We start from the raw sequence: 19843 nt of genomic DNA, 5'->3' as shown, positions 1-19843 counted from the left end.
AGACGAATTCAATCAGAGTTACATTAAAACATGTCCCGGCTTTTTCAAGCTTTATAATGGCAGTGAATGGCTGTTTCTGTTTTGAAGTCCATAAAAAAAAGCATCTATCCATCATAATGGATAGATGGCTGTCAGCAGCCATGTCACCCTGTAGCCCAAGACTGGTTGCCCACTGAAGCTAAGCAGGGCTGAGCCTGGTTAGTACCTGGATGGGAGACCTCCTGAGAAAAACCAGGTTGCTGCTGGAAGAGGTGTTAGTGAGGCCAGCAGGGGGTGCTCACCCTGTGGTCTGTGTGGGTCCTAATGCCCCAGTATAGTGACGGGGACACTATACTGTCAAAGAGCACCGTCCTTCGGATGAGACATTAAACCGAGGTCCTGACTCTCTGTGGTCATTAAAAATCCCAGGATGTCTTTCGAAAGAGTAGGGGTGTAACCCCGGCATCCTGGCCAAATTTGCCCAGTGGCCTCTGTCCATCATGGCCTCCTAATCATCCCCATATACCGATTGGCTTCATCACTGTCTCCTCTCCACCAGTAAGCTGGTGTGTGGTGAGCGTTCTGGCGCAATATGGCTGCCGTCGCATCATCCAAGTGGATGCTGCACATTGGTGGTGGTTGAGGAGATTCCCCCCTTCTATGTAAAGCGCTTTGAGTGCCGAGAAAAGCGCTATATAAATGTAATGAATTATTATTATTATTATTATTATTATAATAGTGTCCCACACGGCTCTACGGGGGTTAATAAAGACCTTCTGAAGTGAAGCCATGTGTCAGTGTAAGAAAATATCAATATTTAAAACTTTATCGACTAAAATAACTAGTTTCCGGCAGACGGCCGTACGCAAGTCGACTTACGCCACAAGAGTAACACTTGACGATGTATGACGTATGATGTAGGAGTAGCGTAAGCTTTGACGCCTCGCGCGGTTCAAACAAACAGGGCTGGGCAACAAACTCAAGCTCCTCCCACATTTAAAAAACTAATAATGTCGTTTTAGATGTCTAATTCGTGACTGGTGTTTTGCTCTCTCCTCTGCGCTTCAGCGTTCGTCATTTCATCATGCGTCGGGTCAGAGGTCACTCTTCTACCGTAAATCGATGCGTACAGCTGTCTGTCAGAAACTAGTTATTTTAGTCGATAAAGTTTTAAATATGGATATTTTTCTTACACTAACACATCGCTTCACTTCAGAAGGCCTTTATTAACCCCCGCAGAGTCGTGTGGAGTTCGTTTATGATGGATAAATGCTTTTTTTTATGTGCTTCAAAACATAAACAGCCATTCACTGCCATTATAAGGCTTGGAAGAGCCAGGACATTTTTAGTATAACTCAGATTGTATTCGTCTGAAAGAAGAAAGTCATATACTCCTAGGATGACTTCATGGTGAGTAAATCATGGGCTAATTTTTATTTTGGGGTGAACTATCCCATTAAGACTGTTCATAGGTTTTTTTGTTTTGTTTTTTGGTTACATCAAAACGTAGATTAGCCTAATTTGATACAGAAAATTAAAACGGACTGCCCCTGACTAACTGCTAGTGGTCACACTAGAACTTAAGATAATGTCTTAACATAATGGCTATGTTTATACAACTGGTCCTTTTTATACAAGTGTTTTTTCTTATATTTATTCATCACTTATACAGTGCTTCCTCGGACGACGACACCTCATTGGCTGAACTGAGTTCTGCTGGATCCAGCATAGAGGAACACGCTTCACGAAAAGATTTCTCTGCCTCAAAGCCAGATTTCCCGTTTCTCTGGAGGGTCAGCCACCCTTGAAAAAGCAGTGGGTCGACTCGGGTTTTCCAGAAGACCGTGTGCTTTATGATAAGTGGCGAGCCTCCCAGTACAAACAGAGAGAGCAATATCTGCTGTGTGAGTCTCAAAATACACCAATACAGCATTGACACGACACAAACTAGGCCATTAAAGGGATAGTTCACCCCAAAAAATGAAAATTACCCCATGATTTACTCACCCTCAAGTCATCCTAGGTATATGACTATCTTCTTTCAGACGAACACAATCAGAGTTATATAAAAAAATATCCTGGCTAATCCAAGATTTATAATGGCATCATTATAAAAATCATTAAATATCATTTATAATGAATGGGAGCCTAAAATTTTAAGCCCAAAAAAGCGCATCCATCCATTATAGAAGTAATCCATACGACTACGGGGGTTATTAAAGGCTTTCTGAAGCAAAGCCATGCGTATGTGTAAGGAAAATATCTAAGTCAGAGTCCAACGGGGACCAGAGAGAGTCGGAGCCGGCAAAGGGATATCTAGTGAGTTAGTAAAGAAAGATATCTAGTAAAGAAAGTTAAAGGAAAGTTGATAGATGGAAGTCGTAAGAAGATTGAAGGTTAAAAGAAGGAAAGATTTAAGTCTTAAGGGAATCCTTTGAAGGAAAGATCTATAATAATATTATTTTTTATTTTTAAAAGTACTGTATTTTATTTAATTTTTCTAAACTGTTTTAATTATTCTTATTTCTTTTTATTATTTTAATTTCTTCTATGTAAAGCACTTTGAATTGCCATTGTGTATGAAATGTGCTATATAAATAAACTTGCCTTGCCTTGCCTTGCCTAGTGGTTTGGACTAGGGATGTTGCGGTGACGGATTTTTTCCACCGGTTAATCGACGTGTAAAAAACCCGGTAATCCCAGTGTCACCGGGGTTGCGTGTCGGGGATTTCGGGTGGCCGAAAATGCGGACGTGCACACGTCTCAATTTACTTTCACTTTAATTAGCGGCAATTCAGTAGCATTTGTTTGAATTAATCATGGGTTAATTTATTTTATTCTTAATAAAAATACACAAAACAATAAGAAACTCGCTTGTATTACACACATCTTTATTGCAAAATGAATAATAACTTAACACACCATGCATAAACTAAACAAAAGCACTTATGAAACATCTTTAAAGTGCATTTATTAACAAAACGAACCACTGCACACATCGTCAAGTATCAAACAAGAAATTATATTTAAAAAATCACTATTCGTTAAATAAAGTGCCTGCCTTTTTCAGAGAAAAAAAAACAAAAAAAAAACACCGCACAACCATCGAATATGAAACGAACGAACATCAAAAACTTCGTTAAATAAGGTAGCTTACCCGAATAATCACTGACACTTAAGTGGAAAAAAAAAACTAATATAAAAATTTAACTCGCGTTAAGCTGTTAAAAAAAAGAGGTAGGCCTATTAACTGCATACACCGTACAAAAAAATTATAAATAGGCTAAATGAGAAACAATAAACGAAAAACCTTCATTTTAAATTGCAACAGGGAACAAAACGTGATCACACTGCTTGTGGCATACATTCTTACATATTCCTGGCCAGAAAAGCCAACATATTTACCATTTCTGGTTTCAAAAGAGATCTTGTTGGGGTGATTATGTTTCCCATCGTGCTGAACACTCTCTCGGATGCGCAGCTTGTTGCACAAACACAAAGATATTTTTGGCTACTTTTGCCAAAACGGGGAGCCTATTTTGATTTTTTTCCACCACACCAGAGGATCTGTCTCAGCATTAAAGGAGGTTTTGCATTTCGCTTTGAAACCAGATCTTCCGCCATCCTTTGCCAGTTAGCTCGCCTCACTCTCCTCAAATGATAAATGAAATCGGACACCTGCTGCTTTACTGCGGCGCTCGTTCCGCTTACGCTAAATTACGAAGGCACGTAGTCACTAACTGAATTAAGTGCTTTATTGCTATAGGCTAAAACTTCAACACGATGGGGACGGTGCCGGTGGTCAAGTGCTATGACCGGTAGGTGGGTTAAACACTGTGTATCACCGGTAACACCGACTATCGCAACAAGCCTAGTTTGGACCCTTCAGGGGCCGAGGCCTCTCAGATGGAAAGCACTCGTGCCTGCAGTGCTGGCACTTCCAAGTTATAATATCTTACAAAAGTGGACGGCAAAGACCAGCCGGGCGCTGCACAAATGTCTTCAGTTGGTCCAAGCCCATGAAGAGGCCATACCCCTTGTGGAATGAGCCCTGACGCCTATTGGGACATTGCATACCCTTTGAGGCGTAGGCTAAAGAGGTAGCATCCACTATCCATCTTGATAATCTCTGTTTCGTGACTGGAAGCCCTTTGGTCCGGCCGCCGAAGCATACAAAGAGCTGTTCTGACTGTCTGAATGAGGCAGAACACTCCAGATAAAATCTGAGAGCCCTAACAGGGCAGAGTAGACTCAATTTTATATCGTCTTCCAGTGAGGGAAGCACCGATAGCGAAATGACCTGGGCTCTGAACGGGGCTGAGAGCACCTTAGGTACATAACCATGTCTTGGCCTGAGGACGACCTTGGAGTCGTTAGGCCCGAATTTGAGACCAGAAGCGTTCATAGAGAGCGCTTGCAAGTCGCCCACTCGCTTGACCGATGCTAGTGCTAGCAGGAGTGCAGTCTTAAGTGAGAGAGGCTTTAATTCAGCCAACTGAAGCGGCTCGAAAGGGGGTCCCTTAAGGGCCCTGAGAACCGTGGATAGGTCCCAGGCAGGTATAGAGGGGGGTCGAGGCGCGTTAAGCCTCCTGGTCCCTTTTACCCCTTTTCCACCAAGGCAGAGCTGGTGCTGGTTCGGAGCCAGAGCCTAGTTTCAAATCGGTTCGTTTTTCCACCGCCAAAGCACCAGCTCCGAACCAGTAAAACTGGTTCTTAAGTAGCACCAAATCATTGCAGGGTCTAGAACGGAGCCAAGAAAGAACCGCTTGCGTCAGAGGCTGGGGGCGGGGTTACCGTGGCCAACAAGGCTGAAGAGAAACTTGTGACCGCCATTTTTAAATAGCAGCTAGTCGAGCTAATAGCAGCTCGATTATAATATCCGTCTATGTAAGTTACGGCGAGCTGCACGAACGCGTTGGATGCCGATTTATTTTCGCAAACCCATGAGCATCCATAGTAACGCAACGTCTATTATTGTTGATGCCTTGTCCGAGATGCATCGGAGCAGCGTGGACCGATCAGAGCTGCGGGAGTGTTTGGAGATCATACGACTCCTTGTGCTTTTTGATCGCTTTCGCAGTGCTTTGATTTCATGTGCTGATCGTTCTGCGAGAAGCCGATACATCTCGAACAAGTCTGGTGTGTTTGTGTTTGGCGCTGCCGCACTAGCGTTGCTGGGCAACATGATACGTATGCAGTGACGTAAGATATAGCTCTGTTGTGGCTCTCTGGCCGGTGGAAACGCAAACCGGTTCTTAGTAAGCTCGTCAGTCGAACCAACTCCGAACTGGCAATAGCTCTAGCTCTGAACCAGCACCCGGTTCTTGTTGGTGGAAAAGGGGTATTTAAGGAAGCGCATGACCAGGTCGGTTCCTTCCCAAGGACTGGCCGGCCACAAAAGCATGGAAGGCTGCTATGGCCGCCACGTATACTTTGAGCGTGGAGGGGGTCCGGCCCGTGTCCATCAGCTCTTGCAGAAAGGAAAGTACTGATGGTACATCACATTAATAAGGGTCAAGGTCCCGAGCTGCACACCAGCCGGAGAACGCTGACCATTTAAGAGCGTAGAGCCGTCCGGTTGACGGCTCTCTAGCCTCGGATAGTGTTTAGGACCTTTTCCGGGAGGTTCCCGGATACCGGTTGAGGGGCCATACATGAAGGGCCCACAAGTCGGGATGAGGGTGCCAAATTGTTCTGTTCGCCTGTGTGAGGAGATCCTGTGATATGACTGTGACTATGGTTGGGAATCGAAAAATCGATTCCAATTCTGGAATCGAATACTTGGTCAGGAATCGGATACTTGTTATAAAATAAAAATTTCGATTCCTCTTATCGATTCCTTTGTGAAACCATTCAAGTGCAAGATGACTTGCTTTTATGTGCTGCATGCATGTGTAACTATATTGGGCAACTGTGCATAGTGACAGCAGCTAATAACACTACTCAAACAACAAAAGACAACAAAATTTTGGGCTCCCATTCACTGCTATTATAAAGCTTGGAAGAGCCAGGATATTGTTTAATATAACTCAGATTGTATTCGTCTGAAAGCAGAATGTCATATACACCTAGGATGACTAGATGGTGAATAAATCATGAGGTTATTATCATTTTTGGGTGAACTAACCCATTAATTCACCGTGACTCGCATGAGTAAAGTTATGTAACTCTTTCTTCAGCACACTTCACACACAGCAAGGCTTCAGCTGGAAAGGTGGTGAGGCTGATTGCGCAGGAGGGGTGGAAGACCAACTCCCCGAAGCCAGAAGAGGTCGAGAGGTTGTGGAAACCAGCTCCTCCAGACAGCATTGAGGCAAATCAGGTTATAATAAAGTGTGTGTCTGAGCAGACCTGGACCGGGCTGGCCGTCAAGAACTTTGGTGACGAGCACGGTCTAGGTAAGAAGAGCTTTCATTTTCCTTCTAAGGAGAGAAAATATACATTTTAGCAACTGTTACAGGGTGGCCACGGGTCCTTAATGGCCCCCGAAATCAAAATGTACGTATTTTTTTTCAGCTTTTATAAATATGTTAGCCTTAAGGTTATGAATAAGCTGGTGTGTTCCAAAAAAATTACAAAATTTGCATTTAGGAGATATAAGCATTCAGAACTTAATTACAATTTATTCACACCTCTACTATTGAATCCAGCGTATCATCAGCGCTCGGATTCGCTGTCAAGTACGACTCGCAGTCTGTGAGGTAAGCTAAACGCTATTGGCTATTTGAAAAGGGGGAGGAGCCATTCAATATGTCCCGCCTTAACTTCCTGTTTCAGTGGAAATCACGTCAACGCATCAAACAAAGCTGCGTGATCTAAGGCACTTCAGTGGGCCTTTAAAAAGTCTTAAATAAAGTTTTCCTAATGAAAGGCCTTAAGTTTTTAAATGTCTTAAATTCAGATCCGGTGGGTATTCAATATTTTTGGTCACATTACCGCAAAAATTTATTCCAGTCTGACGGTTATGTCTGTCAAATAGCCAGTGAAGCATCGAAACACACATCGAGTGATTCTGATTTTATTACATAAACAGCGATTGATAATGGATAGTGTTTTCTACAGAGAGAGACAGAGAGAGACAGAGAGAGAGAGAGAGAGAGAGACAGAGAGAGAGAGAGAGAGAGAGAGAGAGAGACAGAGAGACAGAGAGAGAGAGAGAGAGAGAGACAGAGAGAGACAGAGAGAGAGAGAGAGAGAGAGAGAGACAGAGAGAGACAGAGAGAGACAGAGAGAGAGAGAGAGAGAGACAGAGAGAGACAGAGAGAGAGAGAGAGACAGAGAGAGACAGAGAGAGAGAGAGACAGAGAGAGAGAGAGAGAGAGAGAGAGAGAGAGAGAGAGAGAGAGACAGAGAGAGAGAGAGACAGAGAGAGAGAGAGAGACAGAGAGAGAGAGAGAGAGAGAGAGAGACGAGAGAGAGAGAGAGAGACAGAGAGAGAGAGAGAGACAGAGAGAGAGAGAGAGACAGAGAGAGAGAGAGAGAGAGAGGATTAAGTTCACCTTTATTATTACAATTGACTCACTATTATTACAAAAGATTTACAAAAACACACAAATTGTTTTTTTTTAAATAAATGAATAATTACATTCTTCCCCCTTTTTTTTTTAAAACCTCAAAACCAATTCATTATCATACAGTGTACATAATACTTCATTTATTCCCCATAATTCTCTAAACTTTGGTAGAGATTCCACCAACTTGTAGTATGCATACTCCACCCTAATTCGAGAAGCTACCAGACCTAAAAACATAGGCACAACACTTATTGACCTTTGCCCCAACAGTCTGTTTTTCCTTGTCTTCCAAATAGCCAATTTTGCAGTGCCAGATAAAAAATTAATTAAAACCGTCACATTTTTCTTTTGCAATGAATACTTTGGCCCGAAAATGAACAATTGAAAAGAAAAAGATTCACCCAGGGACAGAAAACAATTGCTTAAAAAATCAAAAAGATTAGCCAGTCGTGAACACTGCACAAAGAGATGAAAAATTGACTCTGTCTCAGAACAAAACGGGCAACCCACCCCAACACTAGGATTGAGGTGTACCACATGTCTGTTTGTAGCTATTGCCCCGTGTACAATCCTCCACTGGAGGTCACCTGTCCTCTTGTCGATCGGACATTTGTACAGGGTACGCCAGCTGCCTTTAGGGGAAGAGTCAGATCCAAAGAACTGTGTCCATCTTGTTGAGGAAACTCCATTCAAAAATTGCATGTTGGAAACTTTAACACATATCAAATAGAGAGATTTCTTTCCAGCAGAATCAAAACTTTCCAGAACTGGTGTTTTCAGAGTCAGTAAACGGCTTTCATCTTCTACCCAGTCTTCCACAGCCGGGCTTACATTGATTAATGGAAAAAGATGACCATACCCCTCAGCCCACTCATTTAGGGCTTCTGGGTCTTTCAAAAAAACTTGATAATCTGTGTTCAAGTCCTTGAAAATCTCTGCAATGCACTGTTGTAAAAACCGGATTGATTTCACACCACTTCTTTGGCTCAAGTCTTGCAAATCACTTCTCAGGATATGTCCCAGCTTGTTGCACCCAGCCACTAACAGTCGTGCTCGCACATTTTCAGATGACAACAGTCTTGAAGATAAAAAGGAGTTAAAAAACAATGGTTCCTCAAACAACCAATGACCAGCAGGTGTATTAGGTGATCTTGATACGATAAAAACCTTCCAGGCCTCCAGCACAGATCTATAAAAGGGGGTGAGATCCACCATTTCTTTCTCTTGCAAATTCATTAAAAACAAATGTTTGTCAAAGCCCATTCCACCTGCCCTCCTCAAAAGAGCTGTTGCAGTGTCCATCCAGGCAGAGTTTTTATTAAACAAGAGTCTTTGGGCTGTCTGCAGCCGAAAAGTCATTATCCTGGACTTAATATCCACCAAGCCCTGCCCGCCTTCTTGTACTGGGAGATACAAAGCCGCTCCTCGAATCCAGTGTTGTCCTGACCAGAAAAAAGTCACCAAACTCCTTTGAATACTTTGGATTAGTCCTGTAGGTGGCTGCAGTACGCACAGTTTATGCCAAAGAGTAGAAGCCACTAAATTATTAGCAACCAAAACTCTTCCCCTGTAGGACAACTGGGGTAGCAACCATTTCCAGCGAGACAATCGGGTACACACTCTTTCCTCTAAACCCTCCCAATTTAACTTTTGAAACTCACTTTTCCCAAAATAAACACCTAAAATCTTTAACCCCTCTCTTTTCCATGTAAGATCTCCTGGCAACTGTGGAAGATTTTCAACAGAAAACTGCCCTGCCCAAAAAGCCTCACTTTTGTCCCAGTTCACTCTCGCCGATGAAGCCTTCTCATACACATTGAGTGCATTAACCAGGGCATTAATGTCTTTTTCATGATTGACAAACACAGTCACATCATCAGCATAAGCACTTACAGTAATACTTGAACTCTGAGATAAACCAGGAGCAATAAAACCAGACAAAGTTTTACGTAAATTAAAAAGAAGAGGCTCAATAGCAATGCTATGTAGTTGCCCTGATAAAGGACAACCTTGTCTGATACCCCTTGAAACTGGGATTGGCCGGCTTAACCCACCTCCCACTTTTACAATGCAAGCAGCACCAGAATACAGCAATTTGACCATGTTCAAGAAAGAATCACCAATACCAAAAGCTTTTAAAACATTAAAAAGATAACCATGATCAACCCGATCAAAGGCTTTCTCTTGATCTAAAGAAATTAAACCAACTTTCATTTCAAAACTTTTACAAATATCTAAAATATCCCGAATTAAAAACAAATTATCCATTATTGTTCTTTCTGGGATACAATAAGTTTGATCTTTTTGTACAATCAAGTTGAGATATTTTTTAAGTCTGTTAGCAAGACACTTAGACATAATTTTGTAATCAGTAGTCAGTAATGCAACAGGTCTCCAATTTTTTAAAAGAGATAAATCTCCCTTTTTTGGTAATAAAGATAGCACAGCGCGTTGACAAGATATAGGCAAACAACCATCTTTGCTGCATTCACAGAAAACCTCATACAAGTCTTCTCCAATACAGTTCCAGAAGCGCTTGTAAAATTCAGACGGCAACCCATCAATACCAGGAGATCGTCCAATACCAAGCTGACCAACTGCAGTAGTGAGTTCTTGAAGAGATAGTTCAGTGTCCAAGGCAGTCTTAGAGTCTGAATCTATATGAGGCAAGTCTTGAATTAGCTGCTCGGCACAGTCAGTATCACATTGTTCAGCAGCATAAAGACTGGAATAAAAAGTCACTGCATGATGCCTCATCTCCGTAATATTGCTGGTCACCCTCCCATCAGGAAGGCGAAGACATGACATCTGTTTCTGTTGTGCCACTTTGTGCTCCAAATTAAAAAAATAAGCACTAGGAGCGTCCATATCATTAACAGACACAAAACGAGACCTTACAAGAGCTCCCTTCACCCTTTCATTCAAAACCAACCCCAGTTCTCTTTTTTTTTCTTGCAGGTTGTTAAACAGATTAGGATCATATCTATTAATTAAATCCACCTCCATATTTGATATGTCCTTTTCAATTGACTGAATAATTTCTCTTAATTTAATAGTGGAATTAGCAGTATGCTGCAAACAAAACAATTTAATGTTTGTTTTCCCTATTTCCCACCACTGTTTTAAATTTTCAAAAGTGCCTTTACACAATCTCCACTGTTGCCAAAAAGTCTCAAAATGTTTGCAAAAATTAAGATCCTGAAGCAATTTAGTGTTAAAATGCCAGTAAGAAGACCTCTTTGTACACTTGGACATATTTATAGTAAGAGAAACCAAATGATGATCTGTGTACCCTACTGGAATGATACAACAATCAATACTCCGACTACTAAGATGATTGGACATATAGATCCTATCCAATCGAGCAGCACTGACTCTGTTATCTGTCATTTTAATCCAAGTATATTGTCTCACTTGTGGATGTTTGATCCGCCACATATCTAAAAGATCTATTTCTCGAATTATTTTTGATAATTGAGATGAAGACTGAAGATGAGGTTCTTCACTTGTGCGATCAATAGTAAAATTCTCAGTACAATTCCAATCACCTCCCATGATTATATTTCCATCAGCACATAACATTAAAGCATTTCTTAATATACTGAAAAAGATGTGTCGTTCCTGTCCCACATTAGGTGCATATACATTTACAAAGTAAAAAAGAAAACCATCAATATCAGCCTTTACTACTACTAATCTTCCATTTACAGGTTCCTCTTTTTTTAAAACATTAACTCTTAGATCTGGAGAGAATAAGATTGCCAACCCAGCACTCACATTTGTTTTATGGCTAAGTATGTATTGCCCTTTCCACCATAATCCCCACTCAAATTCATTAGCAATATCGCTATGCGTTTCTTGAAGGAAAATAACATTTAATTTTTTTTGCTCTATTGTTTCAGAAACAAGAGCACGCTTACATTCATCCCTTCCACCATTAATATTAAGTGAGCCAACCCTCAATACTTCCATTAAAAATACTGGAAGAAAGAGCAAACAGGCAGAAAAGAGCAGAAATATAGAAAAAGACACCATGTGAAGCTTAAAAAAAAACAAAAAAAACAATTAGAACAGTACTCTTGACGTTCTCTTTTTCTCTATTTTTCGAGCCTTTCTAACAGTGGTTAAATGTTTCTTTAGACGAAACCTCTTCTTTTCGCTCAGGAGATCAACCCCCACAGTCTTCTGAAGAAAAGTAACTGACTTAACAAATTTCTCTACATCAGGAAAGAATTCTTTAACATCAACCTGCTTTCCAAAAGTATTATCCAGAAACTGATCAATTTCCTCTAAAGTATATAAAGAGATCTCCTTCTGGGGATCTTGAGAGCTCTCCTCAAACCCATACTGTGAGCAGGAGTCCATATCCAACACAGAAGCAGACTCATCTGACAAATCATCCTCTGCTGCTGTCACTGAATCTGTTCGACTCTTCTCTGCATCACACACATACTGAGCAGAACTAGTACTTGGCAACACATTCTCGTCACATGTATTGTCCTGTTCAACAACTAAGTGTTCTTTACTCTTAACCACATCATCACCAGTATATGAAACTGTTGCCGCTACCACTGGTATCTCTGAGGTATTCGCCTCTACATTTAAAGCCATGTTCACCTCTGACTGCCTTACCTCTGTGAGGCCTGAAACCTCCTCCTGACCGGTTTGTATGGATGAAGCCTGAGCATTAGTCTCTATCACTGGGCCGATGTTTTCCTGTCCATGATCTTTATGCGGACACATCTGCCGTTTATGGCCGACATCGCCGCATTCAAAACAACGCAAACTTCCGGTAGTTGCATAAATCATATATGCTCCCCCTTCATGTTTTACGCGAAAAGAAACGTTGAGTGTGCGATCCGGTGATTCTAAAAACATGTAAACCTGTCTCCTAAAAGACATAACATGCTTCAATGACGGGTTCTTACACCCCAGAGAGATCGCTCTGAAAGGACTCGCAATCTTGCCAAACCGCACTAATTCACGCTCTAATACGTCATCAGAGATGAACGGCGGGACGTTCGAAATTACAACTCTACTCGACGCATTATGCAGCGGTGTAACTTGCACTAATTCATCTTTAATGATAAGCCCACTTTCAATCACTTGATTTACAAGTTGTTGTTGTTTCAAAAAAACGACTACAGCTCTATTCATTCTAGAAGCAGAGGAAATATTCTCATGCCCTACCTTCCCTCCTACCGCAACTAAAACATCCTCCACCGTCACTCCATCCTCCGGCATACACCTGAAGCCATTGCGCAGAGAGATGGATGGCGTCTCCGCGTGGAACGCCATCCTCGACTCCCTCTTTTCCACAAAAATGAACTAATACCAAACCATAAAGTACAAAAAAAAAAAAAAAGCAGAAGAAGAAAAACAAAACAAAAGGTGAAACTTTCACAGCTTCACTCCCGCCCAGCACTACTCTCACCCACAACCTCCCAACATGCACCACGTGAGAGAGAGAGAGAGAGAGAGAGAGAGAGAGAGAGAGAGAGAGACAGAGAGAGAGAGAGAGAGAGACAGAGAGAGAGAGAGAGAGAGCGAGAGAGACAGAGAGCGAGAGAGACTTTAGTGGAGAAATCAAAACAAATGAGCGTAACGACACGCATAAAGAAACTCACAGAAGAAATGTCCTGAGGTAAAAATTCTAAATGTTGAGTTTTTTATTTATTTATAACAAATGATATAGTTAACATAATGGGACAAGGGATTTTAATTCAATTAACAAGTAAGTAGTTATTATTAAATTACTTGCATTTTAGACACAATATTGAATATTTTTGTTCTGTTTTACCGAAGATCAGAGCAGAACTATTGCGTATCTCCAAGCAGTAGCGCTGTCCTCTTACTAAACGATTCAGCGTTTTGAAGGAATGATTTGACTCACTCAGTAAGTTCTTATTTGTATATTATTTAAAAAAAAAATATTAATCTCATAGCATTATTTATTGCAGTTGTAATTTTGCAGTATACAGTATTTTGTTTAATTGGTAACAGCTCTATAGTGCATATTGAATTCATTTATCAAATGTAAGAATTTGACATGAAAGATACATTTAAAGGGGTCATATAATGGTAGGGCTGCACGATGTGTCGTTTAAGCATCGATATCGCGATGTACGAATCCACGATAGTCACATCGCAGGATGTGCGATGTAGGCTGTCGTAGTTGATCCGTGATTGATTCATTAACCGTACGGGCCAGTTGCTCCCCGGCCCTTGACGCATGTGATTCGCGGATTAATTGCACAGCTTAACCATCATAGAGTGAAAGTTTATCATTTACATGTGTTTTTAAGTCCTGTCAGTTTAACCGGACGCATATAAGAACGAGCAGAGAGAGAGAGCGAGAGAGCCCCGGCCGTGCGCGCGCTCACCTTCACCGTCTTCAAACAACACGAGCGCTGTCTTGCTCTCTCTCCCTCGCGCATAAGGGACTGTTCGTTTTTTATTTAAGGGGCCACCGGAGGAGTTTTGAGATCTGTTGTCAAAAAATACATGACCCTCCCTTCGCCAGCAATACATTTTTCTATGACCCTCCAAAATGATTGTGAAAAAAGGCATGACCCTCCCCGATAATTTATTGATTATCCTACTTCTGTACTAGTTTGCGCTTGGCAAAGATGTTCATATAGCCATTGTTTTTTTTTAAACCATAAACTCTTGCTTTCTCATCTTACTAGGGCTGTAACGATAGACCAAACCAACGATTCGGTTCGTATCACGATTTTTTATTTTAGATTTGAAAACAATCATGTTTTCGGTGCTGATGCGGTGTGACTCGTTCAACATGTGAGTGGGTGGCGCTGCCAACAAGCATCTAAAGCTGTCACAAAGAACCGGCAAAAGTAATGATTTTAATATGTCAAATATGGAGACATTTTAATTGTTTATTAATAAACAAGTGTTTTCTGTGTCGACTGCAAAGATGAAGTTGACGATGCGTCGCGATCTTCTCAGAACGCGCCAGAGAGAAATGCACATTTCATAAGCAGAAAGCAGTCTGTTTTCCTTCGTTTTGAATTGTTCTGTTTAAAAGTAGACATTTCAAGCTTTCTATATATTTCTCAGGTCTGTGAGGCAAGTAGCCTACCTTACGCTGAGTTTCGGTTCATTTATGAGACAAGAGTCCAGTTCACTCGCCCGCGCCTCCGTGTCATGATTATCTATTTTCTACTATATTTACTTCTTATTTATTAAATCCAGATGAAACATTGATTAAAATTAAGATTCAATTAATAAAAAAACGAAATTCACTTTAAAGAAAGGCTTTGTGCTTTCTGTTTGAGGTCTCTGTGAAAGTCGCTTTCAGAGCAGTCATGTCCGTAATGGAGAACTGAGCCCGTAACATTTTTTTTTTTTTTTTTTACACATAAATGCGAACACGAAAAATTAAATAAAAATAATATTTTATGTTCTGTGGAGGCCGATCTTTATTCATCCGGTGGGTATATATCTTTTGGTTTGCACAGTGTAATTTATAGCCTAGAATTACTAAAAAATATTTTGCCATTTAAAAGTTAAAGATTGTTTGTGTCACGTCACATGTGTATTTCCCTCATATTAAATATAAAACGCATGTGTAGACTGATATTTTTCTAATGTCTTGACTCCTTTCAGACGTTTTAAAATATTGGTATTAAATGCATTTTCTGAGAATTTATATTTCAAGTTTTGACTGCAAATGTCACGTCCATAACACTGGAATCGCCCAATTTTAACGAATTTACTAGTTTAACTAGTTTTTATGGTGTATGTCTACGTATTTTATTATGTTAACTTAAATTGCTTTAAACAGGTTATCGAAGCCCTCGCCCCGCGGCAAATATCCAGATACTTACATAATTGTGATGAATTTAATCCTTTGCAAGTTATCATTTTGCAGTGTAAGATTACCGTTAACACCTTTAAATATTACATAAATGTATTATGTATTTTTTATTAAACTTAGTGAGTATATAAATCAGCATCAAAGAGTAATTCTTGAAAAAATCTGCACAGTAATTTGATAAAATCTAAACATGTTAATAAAAACAAATTACTATTAGTAGGCTACTCTTATAAAATTCAATCAGGCAATCATACATTTCACAATTTTATATTTATATACAGTATGAATGTCAAGAATTCAGAAGTGTAGGCTATATACACTCACCTAAAGGATTATTAGGAACACCATACTAATACTGTGTTTGACCCCCTTTCGCCTTCAGAACTGCCTTAATTCTACGTGGCATTGATTCAACAAGGTGCTGAAAGTATTCTTTAGAAATGTTGGCCCATATTGATAGGATAGCATCTTGCAGTTGATGGAGATTTGTGGGATGCACATCCAGGGCACGAAGCTCCCGTTCCACCACATCCCAAAGATGCTCTATTGAGTTGAGATCTGGTGACTGTGGGGGCCATTTTAGTACAGTGAACTCATTGTCATGTTCAAGAAACCAATTTGAAATGATTTGAGCTTTGTGACATGGTGCATTATCCTGCTGGAAGTAGCCATCAGAGGATGGGTACATGGTGGTCATAAAGGGATGGACAATGGTCAGAAACAATGCTCAGGTAGGCCGTGGCATTTAAACGATGCCCAATTGGCACTAAGGGGCCTAAAGTGTGCCAAGAAAACATCCCCCACACCATTACACCACCACCACCAGCCTGCACAGTGGTAACAAGGCATGATGGATCCATGTTCTCATTCTGTTTACGCCAAATTCTGACTCTACCATCTGAATGTCTCAACAGAAATCGAGACTCATCAGACCAGGCAACATTTTTCCAGTCTTCAACTGTCCAATTTTGGTGAGCTCGTGCAAATTGTGGCCTCTTTTTCCTATTTGTAGTGGAGATGAGTGGTACCCGGTGGGGTCTTCTGCTGTTGTAGCCCTTCCGCCTCAAGGTTGTGCGTGTTGTGGCTTCACAAATGCTTTGCTGCATACCTCGGTTGTAACGAGTGGTTATTTCAGTCAAAGTTGCTCTTCTATCAGCTTGAATCAGTCGGCCCATTCTCCTCTGACCTCTAGCATCAACAAGGCATTTTCGCCCACAGGACTGCCGCATACTGGATGTTTTTCCCTTTTCACACCATTCTCTGTAAACCCTAGAAATGGTTGTGCGTGAAAATCCCAGTAACTGAGCAGATTGTGAAATACTCAGACCGGCCCGTCTGGCACCAACAACCATGCCACGCTCAAAATTGCTTAAATCACCTTTCTTTCCCATTCTGACATTCAGTTTGGAGTTCAGGAGATTGTCTTGACCAGGACCACACCCCTAAATGCATTGAATCAACTGCCATGTGATTGGTTGATTAGATCATTGCATTAATGAGAAATTGAACAGGTGTTCCTAATAATCCTTTAGGTGAGTGTATTAATATAGGCTACAATTAAATTATTGTGCAGGCTAGGTATAAAAAATATGTGCCTTTAAAAATCTTTCAGTGCACAAAACCATGATAATATGAAACGCTTCAAAACAGAGCGCACAAAGCGCGTATATGTGCATCGCGGGTGCAGAATGATGTGCTCAAAGCAACATGGAGTCACAGTGTGCAGCGCTGCACAGCAGCACAAGTGCGCATTTAAAAGTTCACTGCACAAAGCGAAGAATGTCGAGCGCGGAAATCCTAGAGTACGTTATATCTGTCCAACAGTTTATTGATCATTTGTTTCTTCACAGTTTTAAATTAGTTATTGTGAGTTTGATGCCGATTTATAGTCCCTGTGATATGTGTGATCTAACAGGCACACGCGAGTCGGTTAACAACAGCAACAAACGTAAAATACAAATACACAAAATAAAGTTATTTTATGCAAATCCAAATTGGAGAGAGTTTTACCGTGCATCCTGCTGTAACCGGACGAGGCGCGCGCGCTGTTTGAATACTGAATGGAGAATGATTGACAGCGCAGAGGGAAAACAAGTTTCCGTAAACTTTAATTTAATGATGTAAATAGACTTCTGTACCTCACATTAAGCTATGGAATGGCTTCAGATGACTTTGTGAAATTATAATCAGACCCTCTCTGACCCAAGTCACCCAAACTGACATGAAGAAAGCGCGAGGCGCCGAAAAGCTCGCTGTTTGCATCCCTGTTTAAAGCTTTGCCGGGTAAACATTTCTTTGGCATTCTGTTCTGACATGATGCACTTTTTCTAAGCGTGAACTGAAGTGCGCGCGCACTGTCAAACAGCGCCAAACTGGATTTTTGTTGGGTCAGACCCATCTGATATTGAAGGGGGGCTGATAACGCGAGATCAACATGGAGCTAAATGAAAAAAAAATAGCACCAAACAAGCCACTTTGAAATGTTGCTGTTTTCATGAATATAAAAGTTGGGTGACCCTCCCCTAAAAAGTTGGATGACCCTCCCCTCAACAAAAAATAAAAAGGCATGACCCTCCCCTATTTTCCTCCGGTGGCCCCTTCCATAAATACCGAACGGTCCCTAATTAATCAAAATCAATTGACACGATGTCGCACAACAACAACAACAACAACAACAACAAAAAACTATCCAGTGATGAAATGTTTTCTGTGTTGGCAAATCTTGTGCGATATCCTAAACTGCTGAGATAAAGACAGCGCGTGCCGTAGACTACACGTCCGATTCGCGAACTAATGATTCCTTTGAACCGATTCAATTTAATGAATGGTTTAAACAACTGACCTGTCCAACACTGAACTCACGAGACGTCTGAATTGGTGTATTAAAAAATCTGTAACACTTTACAATAATGTTCTATTTATTAAACTATTTAACTACATTAGTTAACATTTACTATTAGTAAACTGCACTTCCACAACATTGTTAATTTCAACATTTAGGCTATAGCCTACATTATTGAAATCAAAAGTTGTACAGTATTTGTTAACATAGTTAATGCACTGTGAAGTAACATTACCAAACAATGAACAGCTGTATTTTTATAAACTAAGATAAACAAATATTAATAAATACAGTAACAAAAGTATTGCTCATGGTAAGTTCATGTTAGTTATTAGATACATTAACTAATGTTAACAATTCAAACCATATCCTAAAGTTACAAACAAATAATTTACTCTAATTTAAATAATACTCTGATGTTTAAATCATTTAAAATGAGAATGTAAGTGTGCTTACCCCATTTTTGTTTATAAGAAAAAAATAGATTAGATTTCATATCGCAATATATATCGCAGAAAAATTAAATATCGCAATTTATTTTTTCCCAATATCGTGCAGCCCTATGGTACATGCACTTTTGTAAGTTGATTGCACTGAAATGTGTGTTGGCAGTGCCTGTACACAACCATCATAAAATGATAAAAATCCATCCAGTGTTTTTTTTTTTATCTTCTTATGTTTTCCCGTCTCATATCAAGCCGTTCGACCATGTGACGTCACACGGTTTATTAACCTTTATATTAATCTTTGCAAATCGCTAGCACGCTTCACGATGAATGCAGCTGTTTACACTCAGGGTACATTACGGCATGTTTTTTATGTACGACGTTCTCTATATAATTCATAATCCCACGTTTATAATGAACAACGCGTTATTGGTTATTGTGTTATTGTGTTACGGTGTACGCACAGAACAGAGGGATGGGGTGAGCAAAGCTCATTATCATTTAAAGACACATGCACTTAAACGGCGTGCTGAAAACAGAGCTGTTTTTGACCAGGTAAAATTAGTGTTTTCTTACAATACTAATGAGAATTTTTAATTAAAGTATATTACAAACTTTTAATTTAGACCCTAAAGAATCATATTAGCTTGTACAAAAATGGCATTATATGACCCCTTTAATAAAGTAAAAAACAATGTCAAAAATATAAAAAATATGCAGATTTAAGTATACAAAAACGTATAGATCGCTGATGAAAATATTTCTTCGGAATAAACTGTTTACACAACCAAAAATCTTGGTGATACGATGCTTTTCTGGGATCTTTTTATAAATCGGATATTGTCTGCTTATATGAAAAGTTCACTGTATATACGTATGTAATTATGTGTATTTCCATCACAGGTTTGGTTTTAAGTTTCATTAAAAGGTCTTAAAGTCTTGAATTGAACTAGTTTATATCTGTAAACACCCTGTGTCCGCTGCACCGGGAACTAAAACACTGAATAGCTTTTCTGCATGTGCACTCAGTTGTTGTTTTGATCTTAAAATGTAACATCCTCTTGATTTCAGGAGTGGTTGCGACCCGTCCGTTCTCTAAAGGAGACGTTGTGTGTGATTTCCACGGGAAGGTGATCCCGGCAGCCGAAGGGAGAGCGATGATGATGAAGGGTCTTCGGGACCTGTTGTTCTTCAGGGCGGGACACTGAGACCTGTGTGTGGACGC

The 19843-nt window shown here is 40.3% G+C and overlaps 1 protein-coding gene across 3 annotated transcripts in view; it reads left to right on the top strand.

The window, feature by feature from the left end:
• LOC309479465 (uncharacterized protein) overlaps nt 1-19843 on the top strand; it is a 44632-nt gene that overhangs the window by 16394 nt on the left and 8395 nt on the right. For 2 of the 3 annotated variants that reach the window (XM_082143633.1, XM_082143635.1), the window contains exons 6-8: nt 1652-1883; nt 6159-6377; nt 19690-19843. The exon at nt 19690-19843 is cut by the window's right edge and continues 583 nt beyond it. In XM_082143633.1, the coding sequence (XP_081999759.1) occupies nt 1652-1787 (136 nt within the window). In that variant the 3' untranslated portion in view covers nt 1788-1883; nt 6159-6377; nt 19690-19843. Of the gene's footprint in view, nt 1-1651; nt 1884-6158; nt 6378-13298; nt 13390-19689 lie in introns of all 3 variants that reach the window. The other variant, XM_082143636.1, reaches the window with a different exon arrangement.

This window comes from Leuciscus leuciscus, assembly GCF_965113295.1.
Source record: "Leuciscus leuciscus genome assembly, chromosome: 17".
NCBI classification, from domain to species: domain Eukaryota; kingdom Metazoa; phylum Chordata; class Actinopteri; order Cypriniformes; family Leuciscidae; genus Leuciscus; species Leuciscus leuciscus.
This window is presented reverse-complemented; position numbering and strand designations above follow the sequence as displayed.